Source organism: Ochotona princeps, chromosome 1 (assembly GCF_030435755.1).
Source record: "Ochotona princeps isolate mOchPri1 chromosome 1, mOchPri1.hap1, whole genome shotgun sequence".
In the NCBI taxonomy this organism is placed as follows: Eukaryota; Metazoa; Chordata; class Mammalia; order Lagomorpha; family Ochotonidae; genus Ochotona; species Ochotona princeps.
In genome coordinates this window covers 112,719,709-112,740,647 of record NC_080832.1, presented here as the reverse complement: position 1 = coordinate 112,740,647, position 20,939 = coordinate 112,719,709, and the positions used below count along the sequence as shown (strand labels likewise).

Sequence of the window (20,939 nt, the reverse complement as noted above, 5' to 3'; positions counted from 1 at the left end):
CAGGATCTGTCTCCTTCGCTGTTGCCTCCATAGGCAACACCCAAGCTACCAATCCCGGGACTCAGGTTTTGAGTTGTGAGGCCATAACCACTCTGTGCTTCAGTCTCCACACCCAGCAGAGGCCAGGAGGATGCTGGGGTCACTCTGCAAATGGTGCCAGCAGCAGCTAAGATGCTCTGGTTGTTTGTCACTGAGATGCGTGGGAACTGGAAGTAACTGCGTACTCCTGGGTGACAAGGGTGTGGCTTCTCCCCACAGGTGCCTAAGAGTAGTAGCTGTGACCGGTGCAAGCCACCCTCTCTTGGAGTCTGGGGGGCTGAGCCATAGTTAGGATCTAGAGGTGAGGTCAGGCCAGGGATGTGGGGGTGGGAGAGAGTGTCCTGGGACCTGTCTGGGTGCCGGAGTCCAGCTCCAGCCGAGTTCGGAACTCAAGAAGGGTGCGTGGATGAGGCATGGAGAAAATAGATGGACCACTAGGATTCCATGATCATAATGGACAATGTAGGAAAGCTGTCCATTTTATTTATACAGAAACAGTCAAACTCTGGCTCAAGTGGGTGTTTCTAAGGATAATTCTGCCGTTTGTTTCACCTAAAAACAGTAGAAGTTCCTACTACAATTCTTGACCTACAACTCAATCTTGTATCACAAAGAAAAGGAGAACCTAAAGATCCAGGAAAGAATGAAACCCTAAATACAGGTCCCTTGATTAGCATAAGGTCAATGGGGACAGCCAAGACAGTATGAATAATAGAAGGCCCTTTTGACATTAGTGACATTAACCTCCAAGCTCACATGGAGTAAAGGTCCAACTCCACAGTAGCAAACAATGCCTGAATGGATTAGAGTTCTTCCACAGGGTGGTCCGGTGTCCATGCAAAGGAAGGTGGAGCTGCATTCAGGTGGTTGTAGAAACATCTGCTGGGCCCTGCCATGAGGTGGGAAATTCCTTGCGGCCCTGCCTGTAGTGGAACAATACTCTTCACACCTTCCTGTCCCCCACATCCACTGTACGGACCCCAGCACCTGGGATCTGCAGGTGTGGGAATAGGGCTGGGCAGCACAGCAGATGGGGCCAGATTAGGGTGGTGCTGGGTATGGTGCAGGGGAGGAGGGGATGACAGAAGGGCCAGCTGCTCACACGGGAAGCCTGTCTGGGACTGGTGAGGGTGGGCAGCAAGCAGCAGATGGGGCCGGATCATGCTTGCTGGGGGGGATTGGGACGGGCAGCTGTCTTTAGTGTCCCTGAAGAGAGCTGGCTCTTAAGGAGAAAGCTGATCTGGCCAGGGGCCCGCAGGTGGGCAGAGCCCAGGAACTCAATCCCTCTTACCCCTGGCTAGAGCTTCATCACTCTATAGGGAGTCTGACCTGTGGGCCGTGGGCAGCCAGGCCGGGCTACTGGTCCAGAGAGGACAAGACTGAAAATCGCCTCCCAGGTTATGCTGGGAGTCCTGCCGACCATCTGAGCCCGTGCCTGGCTGCACCTGCCGTCCATCCGAGGATGAGGCGCATCCTGCCCTCAAAGCCTTTGTAATTGGGTGCTCTGCACTGTGCCTATCTGGCAGATCCCCCTGAGGGGGTCAGCATGGAGCCATGAAAAGCCACAGCCAATGGAGAGTTCAAACCCTGGCCTGGTTGGATCCTGCCCTGCCCACCTTGTGTGAGTTGCTCAGATCCTGTTTTCTTCTTCTTTTTTTTTTTTTTGAAGATTTGCTTATTTATTATTGGAAAGTCAGATTTACAGAGTGAAGGAGAAACAGAGAAAGATTTGATTTTCCATTTGCTGGTTCACTCCCCAATGGCCCAAGCTAAGCCAATCCAAAGCCAGGAGTGTCTTCCGGGTCTCCCACGCAGGTGCAGGATCCCAATGCATTGGGCAGTCCTCAACTGCTTTTCCCAAGCAGGAAGTTGGAAGGGAAGTGCTGCTGCTGGGGTACAAACCAGCGCTCACGTGGAACTGCAGCACGGGAAAACTTTGGCCATTAGGCTACGATGCTGGGCCCAACTTTTTTTTTTAAGATTTATTATTTATTTGAAAGGCAGAGTTATAGATAGAGGGACAGAAGCAGAGAGAGATGGACTTCCCTCTACTGTTTATTCCCCAGATAGCTACAACAGGCAGGGCTGGGACAAGCCAAAACCGGGAGCCTAGAGCCATCTGGGTCTGCCACTTGGGTGCAGGGACACAAGCATTTGAACTACTCTCTGCCACTTTTCCCAGGCACGTTATCAGGGAGCTGGATGGGAAGTGGAGTGCCCAGGTCTCAAACAAGCATTGTAGTTGGTGACTTAACTCACTGTGCCACAGTGCCAGCCCCAGAAGCTGTTTGTTCATCAGATGGTTGGCTGGCGCTATGGTGCAAGGAGGCCATGATGGGCAGGGACACTGCAGGAAAGCCTCTGACAGGGAGTGGCCTTCAGAAATACCCCTCCACTACACCCAGCATCCCGTCCATGCAGGGCCTTGGCTCTGCCCACAGCATCTCTGGCACAGGCTGGGTGCCTGGTGTATGCCTCCTGCGTGTGTGCAACGCCCTATTTTATCTCTTCCAGGAGGGTCCCCCTCCCTCCGATGCTCATTCCCACTTCCCAGCCTGGCGTGTCTAAGTTGAATTGGCAGTAATGCTAGCACTGAGAGGGGCTGGAGTGAGATTGCTGTGGAAAAGGCTGTCGTTGGGTCCCAGGAGCAGATTTTTGCCTGGCCACTGGCCGGGCTTGTCTGCTTTCCTGTGCTCCCTGGGGCTGTAGGCTCCCTGAGAATTGCCCTGGGCCTGCAGCGACCCTGGCCTGGGACTAGGAGGTGGTTCTGGGTTGGGGACAGCATGTCCCTCCCGTGAGGCCATCTGGGTGCTGCAGGTCCCAGTTCCTACCCTGTTTTTCTGCCCCTGCCCCCACTGCCAAAGCCTGCCTGAGAGTGAGGGTACTTCGAGTACCCAGCAGCAGCAGTGGGGCACAAGACACCTACAGGCCCCTAATTGAGGGGCCCCTGGCAGGGTCTGCTCTGCACAGGGTGGACACCTGACCCCTATGGGAGCTGCGCTCACAGGAGCTCCTCCCCCCGTGAGGCCAGGGGAGGGGGATTCACGTGTGCAGCTGTGAACTTGTGTTGAAAGGCTGTGTGTGTTGCATGTTCTGGATCCAGGCACGCTGTTGTTCGTGTGGTAGGGGTGTGTGTGTGTGTGTGTGTGTGTGTGTGTGTGCGTGCTGCATTCCTATATGTAAGGGGTACTGGCATCTGTAAGGGTGGGGTGCACCTGTGCAGAGACGCCCTGGTGGGCACCATGTTGGATTTGAACCCAGACATGATTTCCAAGGGTGCGTGGCTGTCTCAGAACCCATGGCCAGCCTGGCAACCTTGGACACAAGGAGAAGCTGTTGTGCTAGCACCTGGAAAATGGGCACAAGCTATCACAGAGGGACTGTAGGTAGGCATCGCAGCCTAAAACACCCTGGATGAGACAACACAGGATGAGCGGGGAAAGAGCCCAGGGCGGTGGAGGCACAGGTGCAGCTTGCCATGTCTGCAAGCGACACTGGGAGCAGCGGGGTGGCCACGTGAGCTCGCGGCCGCAGCCTCTGGGTGTCAGGCGCGTGTGCGTGTGCGCCCGTGTGGATGCTGCGCCATGCGGAGGGCGGGCGTCCCCTGCTGTACGCGGGAGGGAGGGCGCGCGGCGTCGGTGCGCAGCATTGCCCGGTTGCCCTGGCAACGAGCAGAAGGAGGTGGGTGGCAGGAGAAGGAGGCGGCGGCGGGGAGGGCGCGCGGCCCGCGGCGGCGGCGGGAGACGGGGAGCTGGCGCTCGCGGCTCTGACGCCGCTGCTGTCGGAGCGAGCGGTGCGCGAAGCCCCGGACAAGCGAGCCTCCCGTCCGGGCTCCGGTCCCTGCGCGCCAGCGCCGTGGAGGAGGAGAAGCGGGCCCTTGGCGCCCCTGGCCGGTGCCCCGCCGGGCCCAGGTAGGCGTTTTGCCGCCCCTGCCTTCCTGTCCGCCCCGCTGGGAAGCCGCTGGACCCAGGGTCCAGGCCCGTGACCGGGCATAGGAGTGGGGTTAGGGGGCACCTGCGGAGGAGCACGGCAGAGCCGTCCCTCCCGCAGCCTCTCCTTCTCTGTGCCTACTGCCTTCTGCACCACTGCCACAGATCCTGACTTTGGAGATGTCCCTCATCCGTGGGGGTAGTGGGCTCTGCAGTGTTGCCCTTCCCGGGGCTGAAGCTAGAAGGGGTTGGGGGTAGGTTGGGCAGAGGACAGGGGGATTTGAAGATACCCCCAGTCAGGACTCTGGTGGGTAGCACCAAGCGCTTACCGGCCAGTCCTTGGTGGCCTCCCAGCTTCCATGGCCTGGAACCTTCTCCTGCCCCCAGCTACCCCCGCTCCGGGTTGCTCTTGTAGCCCCGTGGCTACCTCCCACAAGCCCCTGTTAGGCTGGGCGAGGATTTAGGATGCAGGCCCGGGCGGCTGGGCCCTCGCCCCCCACTTCCAGTCTGCTGCATCGCTCTTGCGGACAGACTCTGCTGCGGGTTTGGGAGGGGGAGGGGTGCCCCCACGCTGGCTGCAGGGGACAGGTGCATCCGGCCTAGGTTTGCAGCTTAAAGGGTTTGCCAGCGTGGGGATTTTGTGGCCTGAGAGAGTTCCCCAGGGCAGCTGTGATGTGAGCAGGCAGGGAAGTACTTCAGGCCTATACCCCACCCCCTTCTCCCACCTGACTCTGCCCAGCACCCCTGAGAGCTTGCCTGGGTCCTCTGCTGGGGCTTTCCCATCCTCTCTGCACTCGACACTCGGGTCAGAGGAGGGGAAGGGTCCTGGGCACCATGGCTTCCCCTGGGGGTCCAAGGCCTGGGAAGCAAGTTGATCTGGTGCCCCAAACCCTCCCACCCTGGACTGCCACCTGGGCCTGTGGCTGGCCTCCTCCTGCCTCACCTCCGGTGGCCAGGCCTGCTGGCCTCAGTGGCAGTCAGCTGCTGCCTGCATCCTAGTCAGGGCTGGGGTCTGCAAGTTCGTAGTAGTGTGTGGTGGGAGGAACTTCTTTAGGCAGGGGCTGGCAGGAGCTGTCCTTTTGCCTTCTGCCTTTGCCTCTGCCCCTTCCCTTTTGTTTCTTTCTGTTCAAGTGCCACGGTCTGTCCTGGCTCTGTGTCTCTCCTGCCCTCAGTGGCCATCACACTTGGGGACTTAGCCCACCAGGATGAGCTCGTTGGAGGTGCATTTCCCAGACTCACCCCCACTGAACACGTTGCACCTGCAGCCCAGGGTACCTGCCTGGAAGCCCCTTCCAGGTTAAAGGAAGGCCTGGGGAGGCCACAGGAGCCCATGGCCTGGAGCTCAGCATAAGTGGGCCCGGCCTGTACAGGAAGATTCAGCCACAGCCCTGGGCCCTCCTCACTGCAGCCCTGCCAAGAGAGGACCACACAGTGGGACCTCGTTCCCCACTGCCCCCGTGAGTGAGCTCTAGGCAGAGTGAGGTATCCTCTCCACGTGGCCCTGCTTGGGATCCCAGGGCTCCACAGCCGAGCTCCTCGTCACCCTGCCTCCCCAAAGCCATTCCTCCCATGGTGTTCCCATCCCAACGCCACCTGTTCAGGCCTGAACCCCGGGCTGACTCCTTGTCCACTCACAGTCACCTGCCAGCCAATAGTGGCTTTCCTGGACGCCAGTGACCCAGTGCCTTGAGCCTCTGGCCCCTTCCAGCTCCTGGCCTTACTGCAGCAGGACCCTGGGCCTCTTCTCCCGCAGCAGCCAGGGATCCTCTGAGATGGAGAAAGGTGCCCTCTGGTCAGCCCCTGCTGTGGCTCCCATCTCGTGCAGGGAGGAAGGCAGAGGCCCCACGCTTGATGGGCAGCTCCTACCTGTGTCACATGATGTCCTCCCCTCCCACCTTGCTTATTCCTGGATCTGGACAGCTGTGTGCTTGCCTCAGGGCCTTTGCTCTGGCTAGGCCGTCTGCAGAACTTTCCTTCCTCACCTGTGCCAGGTCTCTGCTCACATGCCACCCCATTTGGTGAGAAATGCGACTTCCAGCCCCCACCGTCCCTCCGGTCCCCTTTCCTGCCTTGTCATGTTTTCATATACTTTCATCCTTTGCTAGATTATCCAGTTCTTGAGGGATGTGGGTCCCATGAGGGTGGGGAGTTTTCTGTCCTGTCTCCTGCTGTCCCCTGCGCACACCTGCAACATGAGAGCCAAGGCTGCAGGGTTAAGACCCGTGGACCCCTGTTGTGACAGCGGCTTGTAATTCTGTCCTCCCAGGGAAAGCCACTGCCCTCCCCCCACACACAAAGTGGGCAGTTACCCGGAAGGCATCATATGGGATAGGACACCTTGCCCTACTGTGGCCAGAGCTGTGCCCAGGAGGCAGGGGAGGAGAGTGAGCCCAACATCCTCTCTTCCCTTTCAGGAGTGCCTGCTGAGTTCTGTGTGGTTGGGAAAGCACGCACCCCACCACCCCCACAACACACACACCAGGTCCACACCCTGGGGCAAGCAGGCCTGACCCCTGCTGTCCAGGTGGCCTCAGACAGACCTGGGGCTGTACCCCAAACTATTCTCTCTCCGCCCCCTCCCTCATGTAACCTCCCTTCCCTTTGTGGAGCCACCTGGAACCCTGGAGGCTTCAGGCTGCCCTTCTCGCAGCAGGTGCACAGTGAGGCAAGGCAGCCTCTCAGGCCATGGTGGGGGCTGCCCTGGCCCCTGGCCCTGGTGCCTCATCCATCCCCTGCCTGGCTTTTGCTGACTGTTGTCACCATCTAACGTGCTGGGGATGTTAATTTACACCTCGGTTTCTGTCTGCAAGGAGGGCAGGCTCTGTGAGGAGAGGGGAGGGCCTGTCTGGCTCCCTGCTGAGCCCTGGGGCACCCTGCACAGAGGGAAACTGAACACCGTGCTGGAGGCTGCCTTTAGGGGTCTGGCACCTTGTGGGAGGTTGGGAAAGAGGGACACATGGGGGAGGGGGAAGGATGATGGCAAGGGCTGGGGCATGCAGGGGCTTCCTTTAGGGAGCAGATAGGAGATGAGCAGGTTTGGGGGCGGTGGTGTGATGGAAGGGAGACAGCGCCCCCAGGTGTGAGGAGGGTGTGAGCCAGGGCAAAGGCTGGAGTGGACCCTGGGGAGACAGCACCTCACACTCACCCAGCTCACCATGTCCTTCTGTATGCATTTGAAGTCCCAGATGAGCCTGGGCAGAAAGTGCGTGCATGGTCCATTTCATTGAGTTGTACATTGCTGGCTGGTAATGTGTGTGAGGCCCCAGATCCTAGGGAAAGGAAGGGACCTCTGGCTTCCTGTAGCCCCGTTCCTGGTTGAGCTGAGTTGGCTGCTGGGAGAAGAAAGGCCTTAGGCCATGAGAGCTGGACTGGGTGCTTGGGAGAGGAACAGAGGGGCCAAATGTGGGTGTGCCTCATCCCTGGCTCCTCCCTGCCATGTGATCTCAGAGAATGTGGGAAGAAGGCTTGGCCCATGTCTGTGGGAGTGAGGGTTAGAGAAGATGCGTGTGAGAGGCAGGTGGTTAGAGAGCTGTTCAGTCGACCTAAAGGGAGCGTGTCTGAGTGCGCTGCAGCTGCCCAAGGCCATTGCCACCTGACCCGTGTGTGCTATAGGAGCCCTGTGGAGGGTGGGGGTGACAGAAAAAGAGCCCCTGGGGCTGTACCCTGAGCGTTGTCCAAGACAGTGGGGCTTGGAGCTCCTGTTGCAGGATGCTGGCTCTGTGTCACCATCTTCATCAGTATTTGTTAACTACTTGCTGGTGTGCAGGCAAGGTGGGCTTCTGGGATAAGGAACTCAGTATTTCTGCTGTGTATTGGCTGGGTGTTCTAGAAGGCCCTTGGCCTCTACTTGTTCAACAAGCATGGACTGCCCACCTCCTGAGTTCCAGGTGCTGTTCTGGGTGCTGGGCCAGGTCAGCATCAATGACCTGGCCAAGAGCTATCATCTTAGGAGAGCAGTGAGCCTGGGGGATGATGGTAGGTGCCAGGGAGAGTGGTGTGATAGGGAAGAAAGAGGGCAGGTTGCTGCTGGGCACACAGGAGAAGGAGTGCAAGTTTAACAGGAGTGGTGAGGTTTGAGTGGACCTTCCTGGGGAGGTCATTTCCAGCAGGTACAAAGATCCTGGGGTCGGAACTACCAGAGGAACTCAGAGAGGTGAGGTGGGCCCGACTCAGTTCTTACAGGCTCTCCTGTGGCTGTGCATGGGGCAACTGGAGGTGGGCAGGCAGTGGGAAGGTGGGGAGAAGGAGCTGGCTTCCCAGGGGAGGTTGTAGGTGGGGCCCAGAATCTGTGATGGGCTGGGAGGAACTGGGGTCACTTCCAGTCCTGGAGTACCAGTGACCCCTGACCAAGGAGCCCACAAAGTGCCCTTGTCCACAGAGAAGGAAACCTGGGGCAAAGGAGAATGCCTTTCACCCCTGGGCAGGGAGTTTTGGGGGATCTTCTTCCCCGTAGAAGAGGTCAAGGCCAGTGCTGAAACCTCTGCTTTCCATTGCAATTGGTGTGTCCCCAGGGAGCTCTGTGCCCTCCCACCTCTGCACATTCAGGATATCCTCTGCTCCATCTCCCGATTGTGCAACTTGGAAACTGAGACCCTTCCCTTCTTGCGAGACTTACCCAAGCTGGCTGTGGGTGGTGGAGCTGTAGCCAGAGCCCTGTCCCCACACTGCACAGCCCGGGTCACACCATCCTCCAGGACAAGGAGAGGGGCCCACCCTGGGATGTGCCTGCACCCCCACTGCCAACCACAGCTGTGGTGAATGAGTGACAGCAGCTGGCATCTGCAGGGCACACGTGCTGTACCCAGCACCAGTCCCACCCCCTAGGGCAGAGGCCTCTGTTTAATTCTTGCAGCAGCCCATTGTATAGATGAGAAAGGAGAGGAGGTGACGTGCTCTGGTCCCCCAACCCTCAGGGAGCAGAGCCAGGTTGTTTGGCTCTAGGGTCTGTATCCCTGCTGTGTGCTCCCCGAACTGAAGCCACATCCTCACGCCACCTTGCTTTAGTTGTGTGGCTTTCACGCTGCGTGATTGACGAGAGCACGCTCCTGCTGGGAGGATGAGCGAGGCCCCGGGCACGAGGGCCTGGCACACCGCGGGCTCTCAGTCTTTGCTGCTCCTTGCCCTCTCCCCTTCTTCCCTGCCTCTGCCCTGCAGCTGGGTTCCTGATGCCCCACTCACACCCAGGGCTGCTCCAAAGGAACCAAGTGTGAGAATGGAGTGCCAGATCCATCACTACCTACCCTGGAGGCCCTGGGCTGCTGTTCTAATGCCTCCAGGTCTCGGTTACTCCATCTGTAAGTGAAGGTGGGACACACAGAAGGCAGCTGGAGCAGCGCCGGGCACATGGCAGACACCAGTGAATGCTAGCTGTAGGTAGCACATGTCACTCTCGGTGACAGTGGTGTGGCCAAGAGGAGAGTGCATGCCATGTTGGGCGTTGGGGTGAACTTCACTGCACCCCTCGCTAGCCAGGTGTGTGGGTCAGAGGTAGGTGGATAGATGGATGTAGATACAGGTAAATCAATAGAGGTAGATCATGCATATATGGATATATCGGATAGGTGATAGATGAACTGATAAAACATATGATTGATAGATGATAGAAAGATAATAGACGGGACAGGGAGGGTTTCAGAGGGGCCTTGGATCCCATGGCCACACCTCCTGAGAACCCCACGATAGCCACCTGCCAAGTAGAGGATCAGGGAAGGCAGGAACCGGCTCAGGCAGCCTCTGCAGATCTGGAAGTGCAGGAGCTGGGAGCCTGACGCCACAGCCTGGCAGCCTGTGGGCCATCCGTGTGAGTCCTGGAGTGCAAAGGCCCGAAGCCTTGGGGCTGTGGTGTCCAGGTGCAGGAGGAGGAGTTGGCGATACCTGGATCTTTCTGTCCTAACTGGATGGTGCCTACCTACCTGGGGGGGAGAGGTGTCTTCCTTCCTCAGTACCCAGACCCAAGTGCCAGTCCCTTCCAGAGGGCTCTCTCTCTCTTTAAAGATTTATTTATTTTTATTGGGAAGTCAGATATACAGAGAGAAAGAGAGACAGAGGAAGAAGATCTTCCATCCAATGATTCACTCCCTAAGCAGCCACAGTGCCTGGAGCTGAGCCGACCCGAAGCCAAGAGTTAGAAGCTTCTTCTGGTTCTCCCACACCGGTGCAGGGTCCCAAGACTTTGGGCCATTCTCGACTGCTTTCTCAGGCCATAAGCAGGGAGCTGGGTGGGAAGCGGAGCCACCATGACATGAAACAGGACTTTAGCCGCTAGGCTACCGTGCCAGGCCCAGATGTGGTCTTCTCAGTGGAGGCCACTGCTTACTGCCAACCAGGAAGTGTGTGTGATGTCCCACGCTGCCCCTAAGGTGGAAGAAGCAGGGGCAGGGTGGGACAGGCTGGCTCACCTGCCACCTGCCTGCCTCTTCTCTCTGACTCAGCAGCACATCCACCTGCCTGAGCCTAACCCTAATGGCCGAGAGACCACTGAGGGCCAGGTGTGTGCTGCTGTCTCATCTCGTCTCCCCTTTTAGTCAAGTCTTTGGTCAGCATGGCTCCGAGAGGTCACGTGACTGACCCACAGTCACACAGCAGGCAGGTGCTGGAATAAGGACCCCAAGACTATACCTGCCACATCACTCATCACCAAGGGGAGACCCCAGCAGGGGAGCGCTATCCCAGGGGTCCAGCATTCCAAGTCCAAGAAGGCAGGGCTTAGTGGTCTGATTCCCTGTCCCCCTGTTCTCTCCCAACCCAGACTGGAGAGTTAAAAAAAGCATGCATACAGGCGAAATGAAAGCTCTGCTTCATCCCTGGCTCTGCAGTCCTCACGGCCGTCTGCTACGCTAGCTTCCATTCCTCTGCCTCACTCCTGTATAGCCCTGCCCACAACCCCGCAGTCAGTAGCTGTTCATCCCTGCTCAGTTGCTTGGGGGCGGGGTGGGGGGAGTGTGGTGGTTCCGTTTTGCCTTTCCAGGCAGAATGGCGGTGACAAGCTGTGTGAATCCATGACTCACCCGGCTGCCTGGAAGGCCGGTTCCTGGGAGGCGGCTCTGGTCCTGCAATTATGTCCCTGACTTGATGCCGCGCTCCCAGAGAGAGAGGCTTCAACATCTGTGCCCGGGGGTGGAGGCTCCTGCCTTGTCCACTTGCCTTCTGCCTCACTGCTGGCCCCTGAGGAGGGGGGAGTCAGGGGGGTCCCCAAAGCGCAGAGTGCTGCCTGGCTGGAGGTTCTTCATGAACCATCCCTGCCTGTTATTTCCTCTGTCCACACTCACACTGCTCTTTGCAGGGTAGGACTTACTGCAGGAAAAGTGCCAGTATGAGAAGGGGAGACACGCTCTGCCCCTTGATGAATCCCAGCCTGCTGCGTGTGAGCCGTGGGCACAGTTGCTGGGTGAGCTTGTTCCTGGGCAGGGTATCGAATATATTAGGGTGCCCAAGAGGCACACGGTTGCAATCCTGGGTTATTATCAGGGAGAGAGCACCGGCTGTGGACACATGGGGAGACTAAGGCTGGAGCTGGTGCAGGGGTTTGGCCTTGACCTTGGGGCCTGGTATGTGGGTACTGCTGCCTGGGTCCATGAGACAGCTCTGGTAAGGACCCCAGGATGGGCCGAGTCCTGCATCGGCCATCATGGCTAGGTGTCCTCGCTGGCCCTGGGTTCCCAGGCCCCGAGGTTACAGTGTAGGGCCAGGAAGGCATCTCCCAGAGTAAGGGCCTGCCAGGGGCGCTGACAGTGCCTCGTGAGCAGCTCAGGCCCGACTCTGCTGCCCCTGGCTGACCGCCTCTCCATTGTAGAGCCGCTGTTGCCGGGGTGGCAGTGAGGTTTGGCTGAGGGAGGGGCGGGAGCCCTGGACCCTGGGGCAGTGCGTGGCCTAGATTGGACAACTGTGATGCCTGCTGACGCATCCAGGAGCAGCCACAGCCACCCAAGCACGGTGAGTGGACCGTGGGCCAGCAAGCCACACTTGCACTCTCAGAAGACCTGTGAGTGGCTAATGGGGGTTTTGAGGCCTGGTAAGAGGGCAGTATGAAGGGGAAGGGCATTGTTGGGGTCCCGGCTCAAAAAACAGAGGGGATCCTGAGCCTGGGAAGGCTGCCATCCGCTTCCCAGTGAACTTGGGGCTGGGCTCGGGGCTGGTGGGGGCAGATTCCATGGGTTGAACAGGGCCCCTGTGATGGCTTGGACCCAGGTAGGTGGGCACAGGAACCTGGGAAGGTCCTTTGGTCTGGTGCAAGGCTCTGGCTGCAGCAGAATTGGGTACAGGGGAGCACCCCCATGGGGCAGAGTTGCAAGGCTAGGGGTCCCAAGTCCATTGGCCTGGGGACCATGTATGGGGCCAACTGCCTGCCCTTGGGAGCCGTGTAAGGCTGCAAGGCAAATGTCTACCACATCCACGTGCAAGTGCATGGCCCTCATTCCAGCCTCCAAGAGTCCAGGAACCATGAGCCGGTTCTGGGCACCGTGTTGTTCTGGAGATGGGGGCCAGCCCTGGGGCAAGGCATCTGACGTGTGTGCACAGAGCTACTGGACAACGTGCTACTGGACAACGTGCATTGGTCTCCTCGGGGTGCTGTGCAGGAAGCCAACTCCGGGTCCTGTGCAGGGCCCTCAGCTTGGAATGGGGCCCGAGGCACTCGCTGCCTCACCCACAGGGCTCTCTCTCCTGCCTTCCCAGCGAATGAGCAGCCAAGCCTCCTGACCACAGCTCCGCAACCAGTTCATCCCACGGTCACACCATGTCCGGCTCCTATGATGAGGCTTCACTGGGTCCCGAGGAGACTACTGACAGCTTCTGGGAGGTGAGCCTTTGAGTCCTAGGCCCCTGCTGAGGCACCCACGTACCCCCTTACTTGCCCTGTGACTTCCCAATGCCTACCAGAGCCACGAGGTGGGGCTAAGACATGTTCCCTGCACACAGAGGGATCCTGCAGCATTCCCTCCCTCCTCCACCATCGGTGCAGCCCCGATGGGGGCCCTGAGTACCCTGGCGGCCTCCGGAGATCCTGAGCTGGGTAGAGAGGAGGGTTCTCCTGGCTCCCAAAAGAGAAACATGCAAACCTGAGCTAATACACGTTTAATGAGACATCTGCAAATCGTGCTATTATGCTGTGCACGCTCAGATGACTGTGTAAATAAAATGGATCCAGCTTGCAAGAGCCCCACGAACCATGCATTCTAGCCCAAGCCCAAGTTCTACAATTCCCTTTCCAAGAAATTCTGTTGAATGCGGGGAGAGGGGCTGCGGAGAGGTGGCGAAGTCTGAAGCGGGTGCTCCGGTCTGGGGGCGCTGGGAGGGGCCTCCCCTGGTGTTGCTGTGGCCGGCACCCCCTGCAGGCCGCGCCAGGCCAGGTTGTCACTCCGCTGCCCGGCCGCCAGGTGGGGAACTACAAGCGGACGGTGAAGCGCATAGACGATGGCCACCGGCTGTGCAACGACCTCATGAACTGCGTGCAGGAACGTGCCAAGATCGAGAAGGCCTACGCGCAGCAGCTCACCGACTGGGCCAAGCGCTGGCGCCAGCTCATTGAGAAAGGTGCCCGCCCAGGCCCTCCCTACACCCTGCTTCCTTCTACCCACACCCAGACCTGGGTCTGGTAGCCCAGAAGCCACCCAAAAGTGCCCTGTCCCCTTGCTAGCCACAGGACCTTTTCAGGCTGCTTCCAATCTTGCTGTTCACCTCTGCTTTGTACAATCTGAGGCTGGGCAGTGTCATTTAGAAATTATTGAAACTCTGGAAATAGTGGCAATGGTGGTGGCAGAGACCCTGGCTGTGCCCTCCATCCAGACCTTTTGGAGTGAACAGCACCCTTCGCACCAAAGTTCTTGTGTTCCCTAAAAACAAGCACAAATGTGTCACCATGAGCCAGCTAGCCAACACTCAATATGGCCCATGTACACACTGCATTATGCCTCATGCCTGTCCAGAATCCAACCCAGAAACATTCCTGAGTGGCAGGTTGGCATGGCTCCACCTTCTTTTCTTCTAGAATAGCTTCCCAGGTTCATGCTTTTCTCTTCCCTTCAACTCCAAAGTTTGCAAGCCCAGGGGCTGGGCCTGTCCCACCTAGCATACTACCTGGCAGGAGTTGTTGCTAGGTCTCAGGCACCAAGGGACAGACTGGTCCGTGGTCTCCCAGCCAGTCATTTGCTGGCATGTCCAGCTAACGTTCCTGGGAGCACCTGCTGTGTGCATGGTGTTGTGCTGGGATGCAGAGCACTCATGGGGTCTCCCTAGGCCACCTGCTCCTGTTCCCCCGTCTCATGGGCCTTGCAAGCTGCCATAGGTGGCAAAGATAGGTACAGAGCATGATGATAACAGGCAAGAAGGCTCCCTGGGGATGGTGGGGTCCTGGGACCCTAGAGGATGGAGAGGAGGATGGGTGGGGGCAGGGGAGGACACTTTGTTGCCATGGTTAAAAATGGTCATGGCTCCAAGGAGGAGGAGGCAATCTGTCCAGAGGGGAGCCTGATTCCACACGGCCTCTTGCTCAGGCCCGCAGTACGGCAGCCTGGAGCGGGCCTGGGGTGCCATGATGACGGAGGCGGACAAGGTGAGCGAGCTGCACCAGGAGGTGAAGAACAGCCTGCTGAACGAGGACCTGGAGAAGGTCAAGAACTGGCAGAAGGACGCCTACCACAAGCAGATCATGGGCGGCTTCAAGGAGACCAAGGAGGCCGAGGACGGCTTCCGCAAGGCCCAGAAGCCCTGGGCCAAGAAGATGAAAGAGGTTCCTGTCCGGGCAATGCCTGGGATGGGGGTGGCAGGTGCTAGGGGCTGCAGGCAAAGGGACGGTCTGATCTGAGGGTTCTATGAGTGGGGGGCCAGGAAGAAGAATCCATCCTCCCAGCTGGGCATACTGTGCCCAATGGATAAAGAAAGGCACGGGTCAAGGGGAACACTCTGTGGGGCGGGGGAAGGAGTGGGGCAACTACCTTCTCCATGCTGGGGAGCAAGCTGGTGGGCGTGCCACCCTATTTGGTCCTGCTCCCCAGTGGGCCCCCCTGTCTGCCCTATGCCCCACTCCCCCACAGCTGGAAGCAGCCAAGAAGGCCTACCACCTGGCCTGCAAAGAGGAGAAGCTGGCCATGACACGGGAGATGAATAGCAAGACAGAGCAGTCGGTCACACCTGAACAGCAGAAGAAACTGCAGGACAAGGTGGACAAGTGCAAGCAGGATGTGCAGAAGGTGCCGGCCGGCCCGAATGCTCCTGGGCAGGAGGGTGGGGACGAGGGGGACGGCAGGCCTGGCCAGGCCTCACCACTGCCTCTCCCGCCCCCTCCCCCAACCTTGGTGTCCACAGACTCAGGAGAAGTATGAGAAGGTGCTGGAAGATGTGGGCAAGACCACGCCGCAGTACATGGAAGGCATGGAGCAGGTGTTTGAGCAGTGCCAGCAATTTGAGGAAAAGCGACTGGTCTTCCTCAAGGAGGTGCTGCTGGACATCAAACGTCACCTGAACCTCGCCGAGAACAGCAGGTACTCGGGGTGGGGGGGGGACGTGCAGGGCAGAGAGTGTAATCCAGTGACTGGCAGGGGAGGGAGGGGCTCCACGTGCAGTGAACTGGAAACCCTGGAAACGTGTGTGCTAGGTGGGAGGTGAAGGCAGGCCTGGCAAAGGCAGCCCACTGGGCATGCCTGGAGAAGCACCTCTGAACGGGCTTGGGGCCCTCACTTGGGGCTGCGAAAAGGTTGCACTGACTCTCTGCTCTCCCCCCCCGACCCTGTGCCCAGCTACATGAACGTTTACCGGGAACTGGAGCAGGCCATCCGGGGGGCCGACGCCCAGGAAGACCTCCGATGGTTCCGCAGCACCAGTGGCCCTGGCATGCCCATGAACTGGCCCCAGTTTGAGGTGTGCCTGTGTGGGAATGGGACGAGGGGGAAGAGGGAGACCTAGAAAGGCTAGAAGGGGCCTCAAGGTAACAAAGAAAGCACCCCCAACCCGCCCACCACCACCCTGACTGCTTCTCCTGGCCCCACCCTTCCCCAGGAGTGGAACCCAGACCTCCCCCACACCACCACCAAGAAGGAGAAGCAGCCCAAGAAGGCGGAGGGGGTGACACCAAGCAATGCAGCCGGGGCAGTGGAGTCCACTTCCCAGGCAGGGGATCGTGGCAGGTGAGCTTCCAGGGGGGCCACGAGGACCCCCACTAAGACCACGGCAGCAGTTGTCCGCGGCACCTGCTGTGTGACAGACGGACAGGCAAATTCAGAGAGGTCACCCAAGGTCACACGGAGTCAACAATCCTCAGGGGCCAGGAGCATGGCCAGGTCTGGCTGGTAACCGTTGGGTGACTCCACCCCCTTAGGAGGGAGGGACAGCTGTCTGTGGGGTCTCCCTTCTGGGTTGCCTGGGTGCCTGGGTAGCGAGCCGCAGCCTTGAGATTTGGGGCCGGAGCTCTGGCTGGGGCGGGGAGGGACAGCCCCCAGGGCAGGGCCTTCCAGCGGGCCCCTGGCTGTGCGTCTCAGTGTCAGCAGCTACGACCGAGGCCAGCCGTACGCCACCGAGTGGTCGGACGACGAGAGCGGCAACCCGTTCGGGGGCAGCGAGGCCAATGGCGGCGCCAACCCCTTCGACGACGACGCCAAGGGCGTGCGCGTGCGGGCGCTCTACGACTACGACGGCCAGGAGCAGGACGAGCTCAGCTTCAAGGCCGGTAGGGAGGCGGGGCGGGGCCTGCGGGAGGCCTGGGGCCGGATTGGCTGTGCGGCGGGGCGGGGGCGGGCCTGGGGGGGGCAGGGAGGGGGTGTGTCCAGACACTAAGGGGGCGGAGACAGGACTGAAAGGAAGGAGCGGGACTGGGATGAGAGACGTGCCACCGGGGGCGGGGCGTGGGCACGGGGCGGGGCGTGGGCCCGGGGGAGGGGCCCTGGACCTGGGGCGGGGCGTGGGCGTGGCCTGAGACCTAGGCGAGAGGTGGGTGGGAGGTATAGCTCGGGGCACCCAAGTTAGGGGCAGCACGCAGATGCTGGGTGGGCCTGGGGAAGCAGGAATGGGGTGTGGCGGCCCCCTCTGAGTCCTCACCCTATTCGAATTCACAGGAGATGAACTCACCAAGCTGGGCGAGGAGGATGAGCAGGGCTGGTGCCGCGGGCGGCTGGACAGTGGGCAGCTGGGCCTCTACCCCGCCAACTACGTGGAGGCCATCTAGTTGCCCTGCTCCCTCCACACGTCTCCCACCCCTCCCTTCCCGCCCTCGGCTCCTGTCCCTCGCCATAGAGTTCCAGACATATTTTCCGATCAAGCTTTTATTTTTTTAAAAGTCAAAACAGAACAGAACTAAAAGTACAAAGAGAGAGCATTTGCAGGGCCACCTGGAGGCCCGGAGTTGGGGACAGGGCTTTGGAACAGGGCCCTGCATGGGTGGGTGGGTAACAGAGGGCCCTAGGACTTGTGCGCCAGATGATCGACTCTTAAGAAGCCACCAAAGAGTCTCCTGAGGCCCGAGGGTGTCTTCTGGACCCTTCCGCCCAGCTGCACTCCCCACCCTGTCCCGGGCTGCCAGCGGCTGCTCCTTTTCTCTGGGCTTGGCTTCCGGACGTCCTCTTCCTTCCTCCCCTGCTGCCCTTGTGCCATCACCCTCCGGGAAAGGAGACCTCCCAAACCTTAGTCTTCCTTCCCTGTCCCGGGGAGTGGCCTCCTCCCAAGCTTCATGTACAGGGGAACATGGGGCTGGTGGAGGGCTCGTCAGCCTTCTCCTCCACAGAGGGGTCCAGGAGTTGCTGGGGAATGTGAAGGGCTGAGCTGCAGGATGGGCATCTCATGGGGGGTTCTGTCCTCAGTGCAGGCCGGGCACGCCCACCCAGCTGAAGGCCCGGTGGAGGGTGGCCACCCTTCCCAGTGGGCTCCCTGGGGACTTGCAGAGACCCCACCCCCACCCCCCTCACCAGTCCTCTAGCACAGGGTGAGGGCCCCCCCAACCCAGGGCAAAGCCAGCAACAGTAGCAGTCTCTCCCACTTCCCGGGGAGGAGGCCATCTTGCCCACCCTTGCACCTGCTCTGCAGTTCATCTGAAACCACCGGCTCGGTAGCCCCAGAATCAGCCTCCCTGAGCGCACTGGGCCTGATGCCCCCAAGGCTCCCAGTCTCACTATCCCTCTTTGCCCTTCCCTGGCCTGCCTGGGGAGACACTGGGGTCCATGGGAGCTTCCAGCTGGGACTACCAGGACAGCCCTGCCCTTGGGAGTAGACCATCACTGTCACTTTCTCCACTCCTCTCCCCACCTCGTCCCTGCTGCCCCTGGTAGCCCCCTCTAGCTCTGGATCCAAGCCTGGGTCTCCACTAAAGGCAGGGAGACCTGGGTACAAGGGAAGGGGGCTTGGAAAACAGGTCAGGGCAGGATGAGACCCCAAGTTGGACAGGGGGGCTGGACATCTCAAAGGTGCCCTCCAGGGCGAGGGCTTGAGATATCCAGCCGCTTTACCTGCTGTGACCTGCTCCCTGCTGCTGCCACTTGGAGGCCCCTGGGTCTGCACTGCCTCCTCCCTCCCTGGTCCTGCAGGCGAAGAGAATATCCAGCCGTAGTCCTCTTTTGCCACCTGCTGCTTCTCCTGTTCCTAGGAGGCTATGGATTCTGGCCTCTCCAGGCACTGACTGTCACGTGGGCACGGGGGCTCCCGAAGGACTCTGGCAGGGGCCCAAGCTGCAGCAAGGAAACTGCTCCTCCCCACCGTGTGGTGCGGGCATCTCCCTCATCCCAGCCTGCTCTCTGGGCCTCTGCTGCAGCCTCAGATACACCTGGGCCCCTCAGAGCCTGAAGTGAGATTTTTGAAACCTGCAGCACCCCTTTCCCACCAAGTCCTAAAAAAAACAGTCTGCAGCTTGCACCCTGTCCCAGGCGGGAGCTGGAGCCGAGTTGGGCCTCAGCACCTCATCCTGGAAAAGCAGGAAACCTGCACATGCATACTCCAGGGCCTGGGCTCCAGGCAGCTCTCTGGCCCCTTGGCAGAGGCTGCGACCTGGCTGGACTCACACCTGTCCTTCTTGGGCCCAGCTGCCCGCTCCAGGGCAGGGACTCAAAACACACAAACACACACACACACACACACACACAGCCCCCCCACCTGCTGGGTACCCAGGCTTCTCAGGATGCCAGCACGGGAGGGTCCCTCACCTGGAAGTCCCCCTGGGTTCCGGGCGCCCAACCCCTCCGTATCAGTGTTGGCCATCGGGGCGCCCAGTTCCTCCTGTAGCTCCCGCCTGCACCCTCCGTGCTATCCAGGCCCTTCCTAGCAGGGTTCGGCGAGTCCCGTGTCTGTCTCCCCCAGTTAACCACCTGTGTGCAGCCTGGCTCCTCCGGGACCCGAGCCATCCACCGCCCGCTGCCCTCGGCTTCCTGACTCCATTAGTCCAACACTTGTGCTATTCCAAGAAGTGCTGTGGTCTGAGCGATGCACCTGTTTTGTACATGATCGTGTAATTTAAGGTGTATAAATACAGATCTATATCTCTAAGTTGTGACTGTACGACTGTGGATAAAACCCAGACCTGTGTCAACCTGGCTGGCCTTGTCACCTTCAGTCCTGCGCGTCCACACTCCTGGGGCTTCCTAGCCTTTGGAAGGCTCCTGGGGGATGGGGTGTCTGCTGGGGATCCAGGGGAGGTCCCTTCACCTCCTGGGGTCCCAGGGTCCCTCTTGCGTTATATTGGGGGGAGGCAGAGGACAAGCACAGACCAGGAGAGCTGGGCCACACAGGTCCCAAGTTCCTTCAAGGGTGAATTTGATGACTCTCCGCCAGTAGGTTTTGAGTTTCACAGCAGAATTTTATTTTATTTGTCTTTTAAAGATTGATTTATTTTTTATTGGAAAGGCAGATTTTCATAGAGAGAAGGGACACAGATCTTCCATCATTGGTTCACTCTCCAAGTGACCACAGTGGCCAGAGCTGAGCTAATCAGAAGTCAGGAGCTTCTTCCAGGTCACCCACACAGGTACAAGGTCCAGGCCACCCTCCTCTATTTTCCTAGGCGACAAGCAAGTTGCCACATGGGAAGTAGAGCAGCCAGGACACAAATTGCTACCCATATGGGATGCCAGTGCTTGCAAGGCGAGGATTTAGCCATTGAACTGGGTATATATAGCAGAATTTTATCCACCACTGCTATGGCCCCTGGTTCTTGGTCAGCTGTGTGCTGGGCTCTGTTCTGTGTGACATGAGGCCACTGGATGCTTCCTTAGGTCCCGGGTTTGCTTCTCAGGGGATGGGCAAGCCTGCAACCTGGTGCTTTCCTCTGTCCCACCAGGCTGTGCCCCAGTTCCTTAACCCCCAGCTGCCCCTCACCTCCAGTCAGCTCCCCACTGTGCAGGGTAGGAATCCCAATTATGCCCACTACACTGATCCGACCCCAACCCTGGCCCCAGCCTTGGCTCCCTGGGATCAGTGATGTCCCATGCAGCCATTCTGACCCCGGCAACCCTCTCACGGTCACCGCAGGCCTACCCACAACCCACAACCACTCTCCATAGTCTCAGGCTGTGCCCAGTAGCATATCTGCTTGCCTTCCCAGGACCCCTGATGCCTGCATTTCGAGCCCTGGTTTTAGCCAAACCAGGCTATGGGCCCTGGGGAGCCCTGGAGGTGGAGGCTGTGGTCCGGGATCAAGGCGGGTGTTTGTTTAGTGTATAGGTATTACCAGTAGGTCAGAGTTCACCTGCAGGGGCTGCCCCAGCGGCCCCCAGAGCTCTGCTTTGTGGAGTGGCCCTGGCTCCTCATCTCTGCCTCTGACCCGCACCCCCCAAGCTGTGCTCCAAGTTGAGGACACACAAGCAGGTAGCACCAGGGACTTAACTGGGCTGGCTGGGGACAAAACCAGCACTTTGTTCTGGCCAGGGTCCCAGTCATCAGCCCATCCCCCGTGTGTGTCAGGGGGTGTCTTGCCCCAGGGAGACACAGGACTGGGGCAGACCCTCCCAGTACAGCCCCCGCTAAAGATGCCAAGCTGCTGTTTGCTTACTGCCACGAGGACAC

At 59.4% G+C, this 20,939-nt stretch overlaps 1 protein-coding gene across 3 annotated transcripts in view; it reads left to right on the top strand.

The window, feature by feature from the left end:
- Positions 1-17,243, top strand: part of PACSIN1 (protein kinase C and casein kinase substrate in neurons 1) — a 52,968-nt gene extending 35,725 nt beyond the window's left edge. For 2 of the 3 annotated variants that reach the window (XM_058664283.1, XM_058664285.1), the window contains exons 2-10: positions 12,642-12,765; positions 13,343-13,499; positions 14,459-14,694; positions 14,999-15,154; positions 15,270-15,445; positions 15,701-15,821; positions 15,960-16,087; positions 16,439-16,626; positions 17,012-17,243. In XM_058664283.1, the coding sequence (XP_058520266.1) occupies positions 12,703-12,765; positions 13,343-13,499; positions 14,459-14,694; positions 14,999-15,154; positions 15,270-15,445; positions 15,701-15,821; positions 15,960-16,087; positions 16,439-16,626; positions 17,012-17,121 (1,335 nt within the window). In that variant the 5' untranslated portion in view covers positions 12,642-12,702 and the 3' untranslated portion in view covers positions 17,122-17,243. Of the gene's footprint in view, positions 1-3,712; positions 3,951-12,641; positions 12,766-13,342; positions 13,500-14,458; positions 14,695-14,998; positions 15,155-15,269; positions 15,446-15,700; positions 15,822-15,959; positions 16,088-16,438; positions 16,627-17,011 lie in introns of those variants that run through there. The other variant, XM_004590289.3, reaches the window with a different exon arrangement.
- Positions 17,244-20,939: the final 3,696 nt, after the last annotated feature.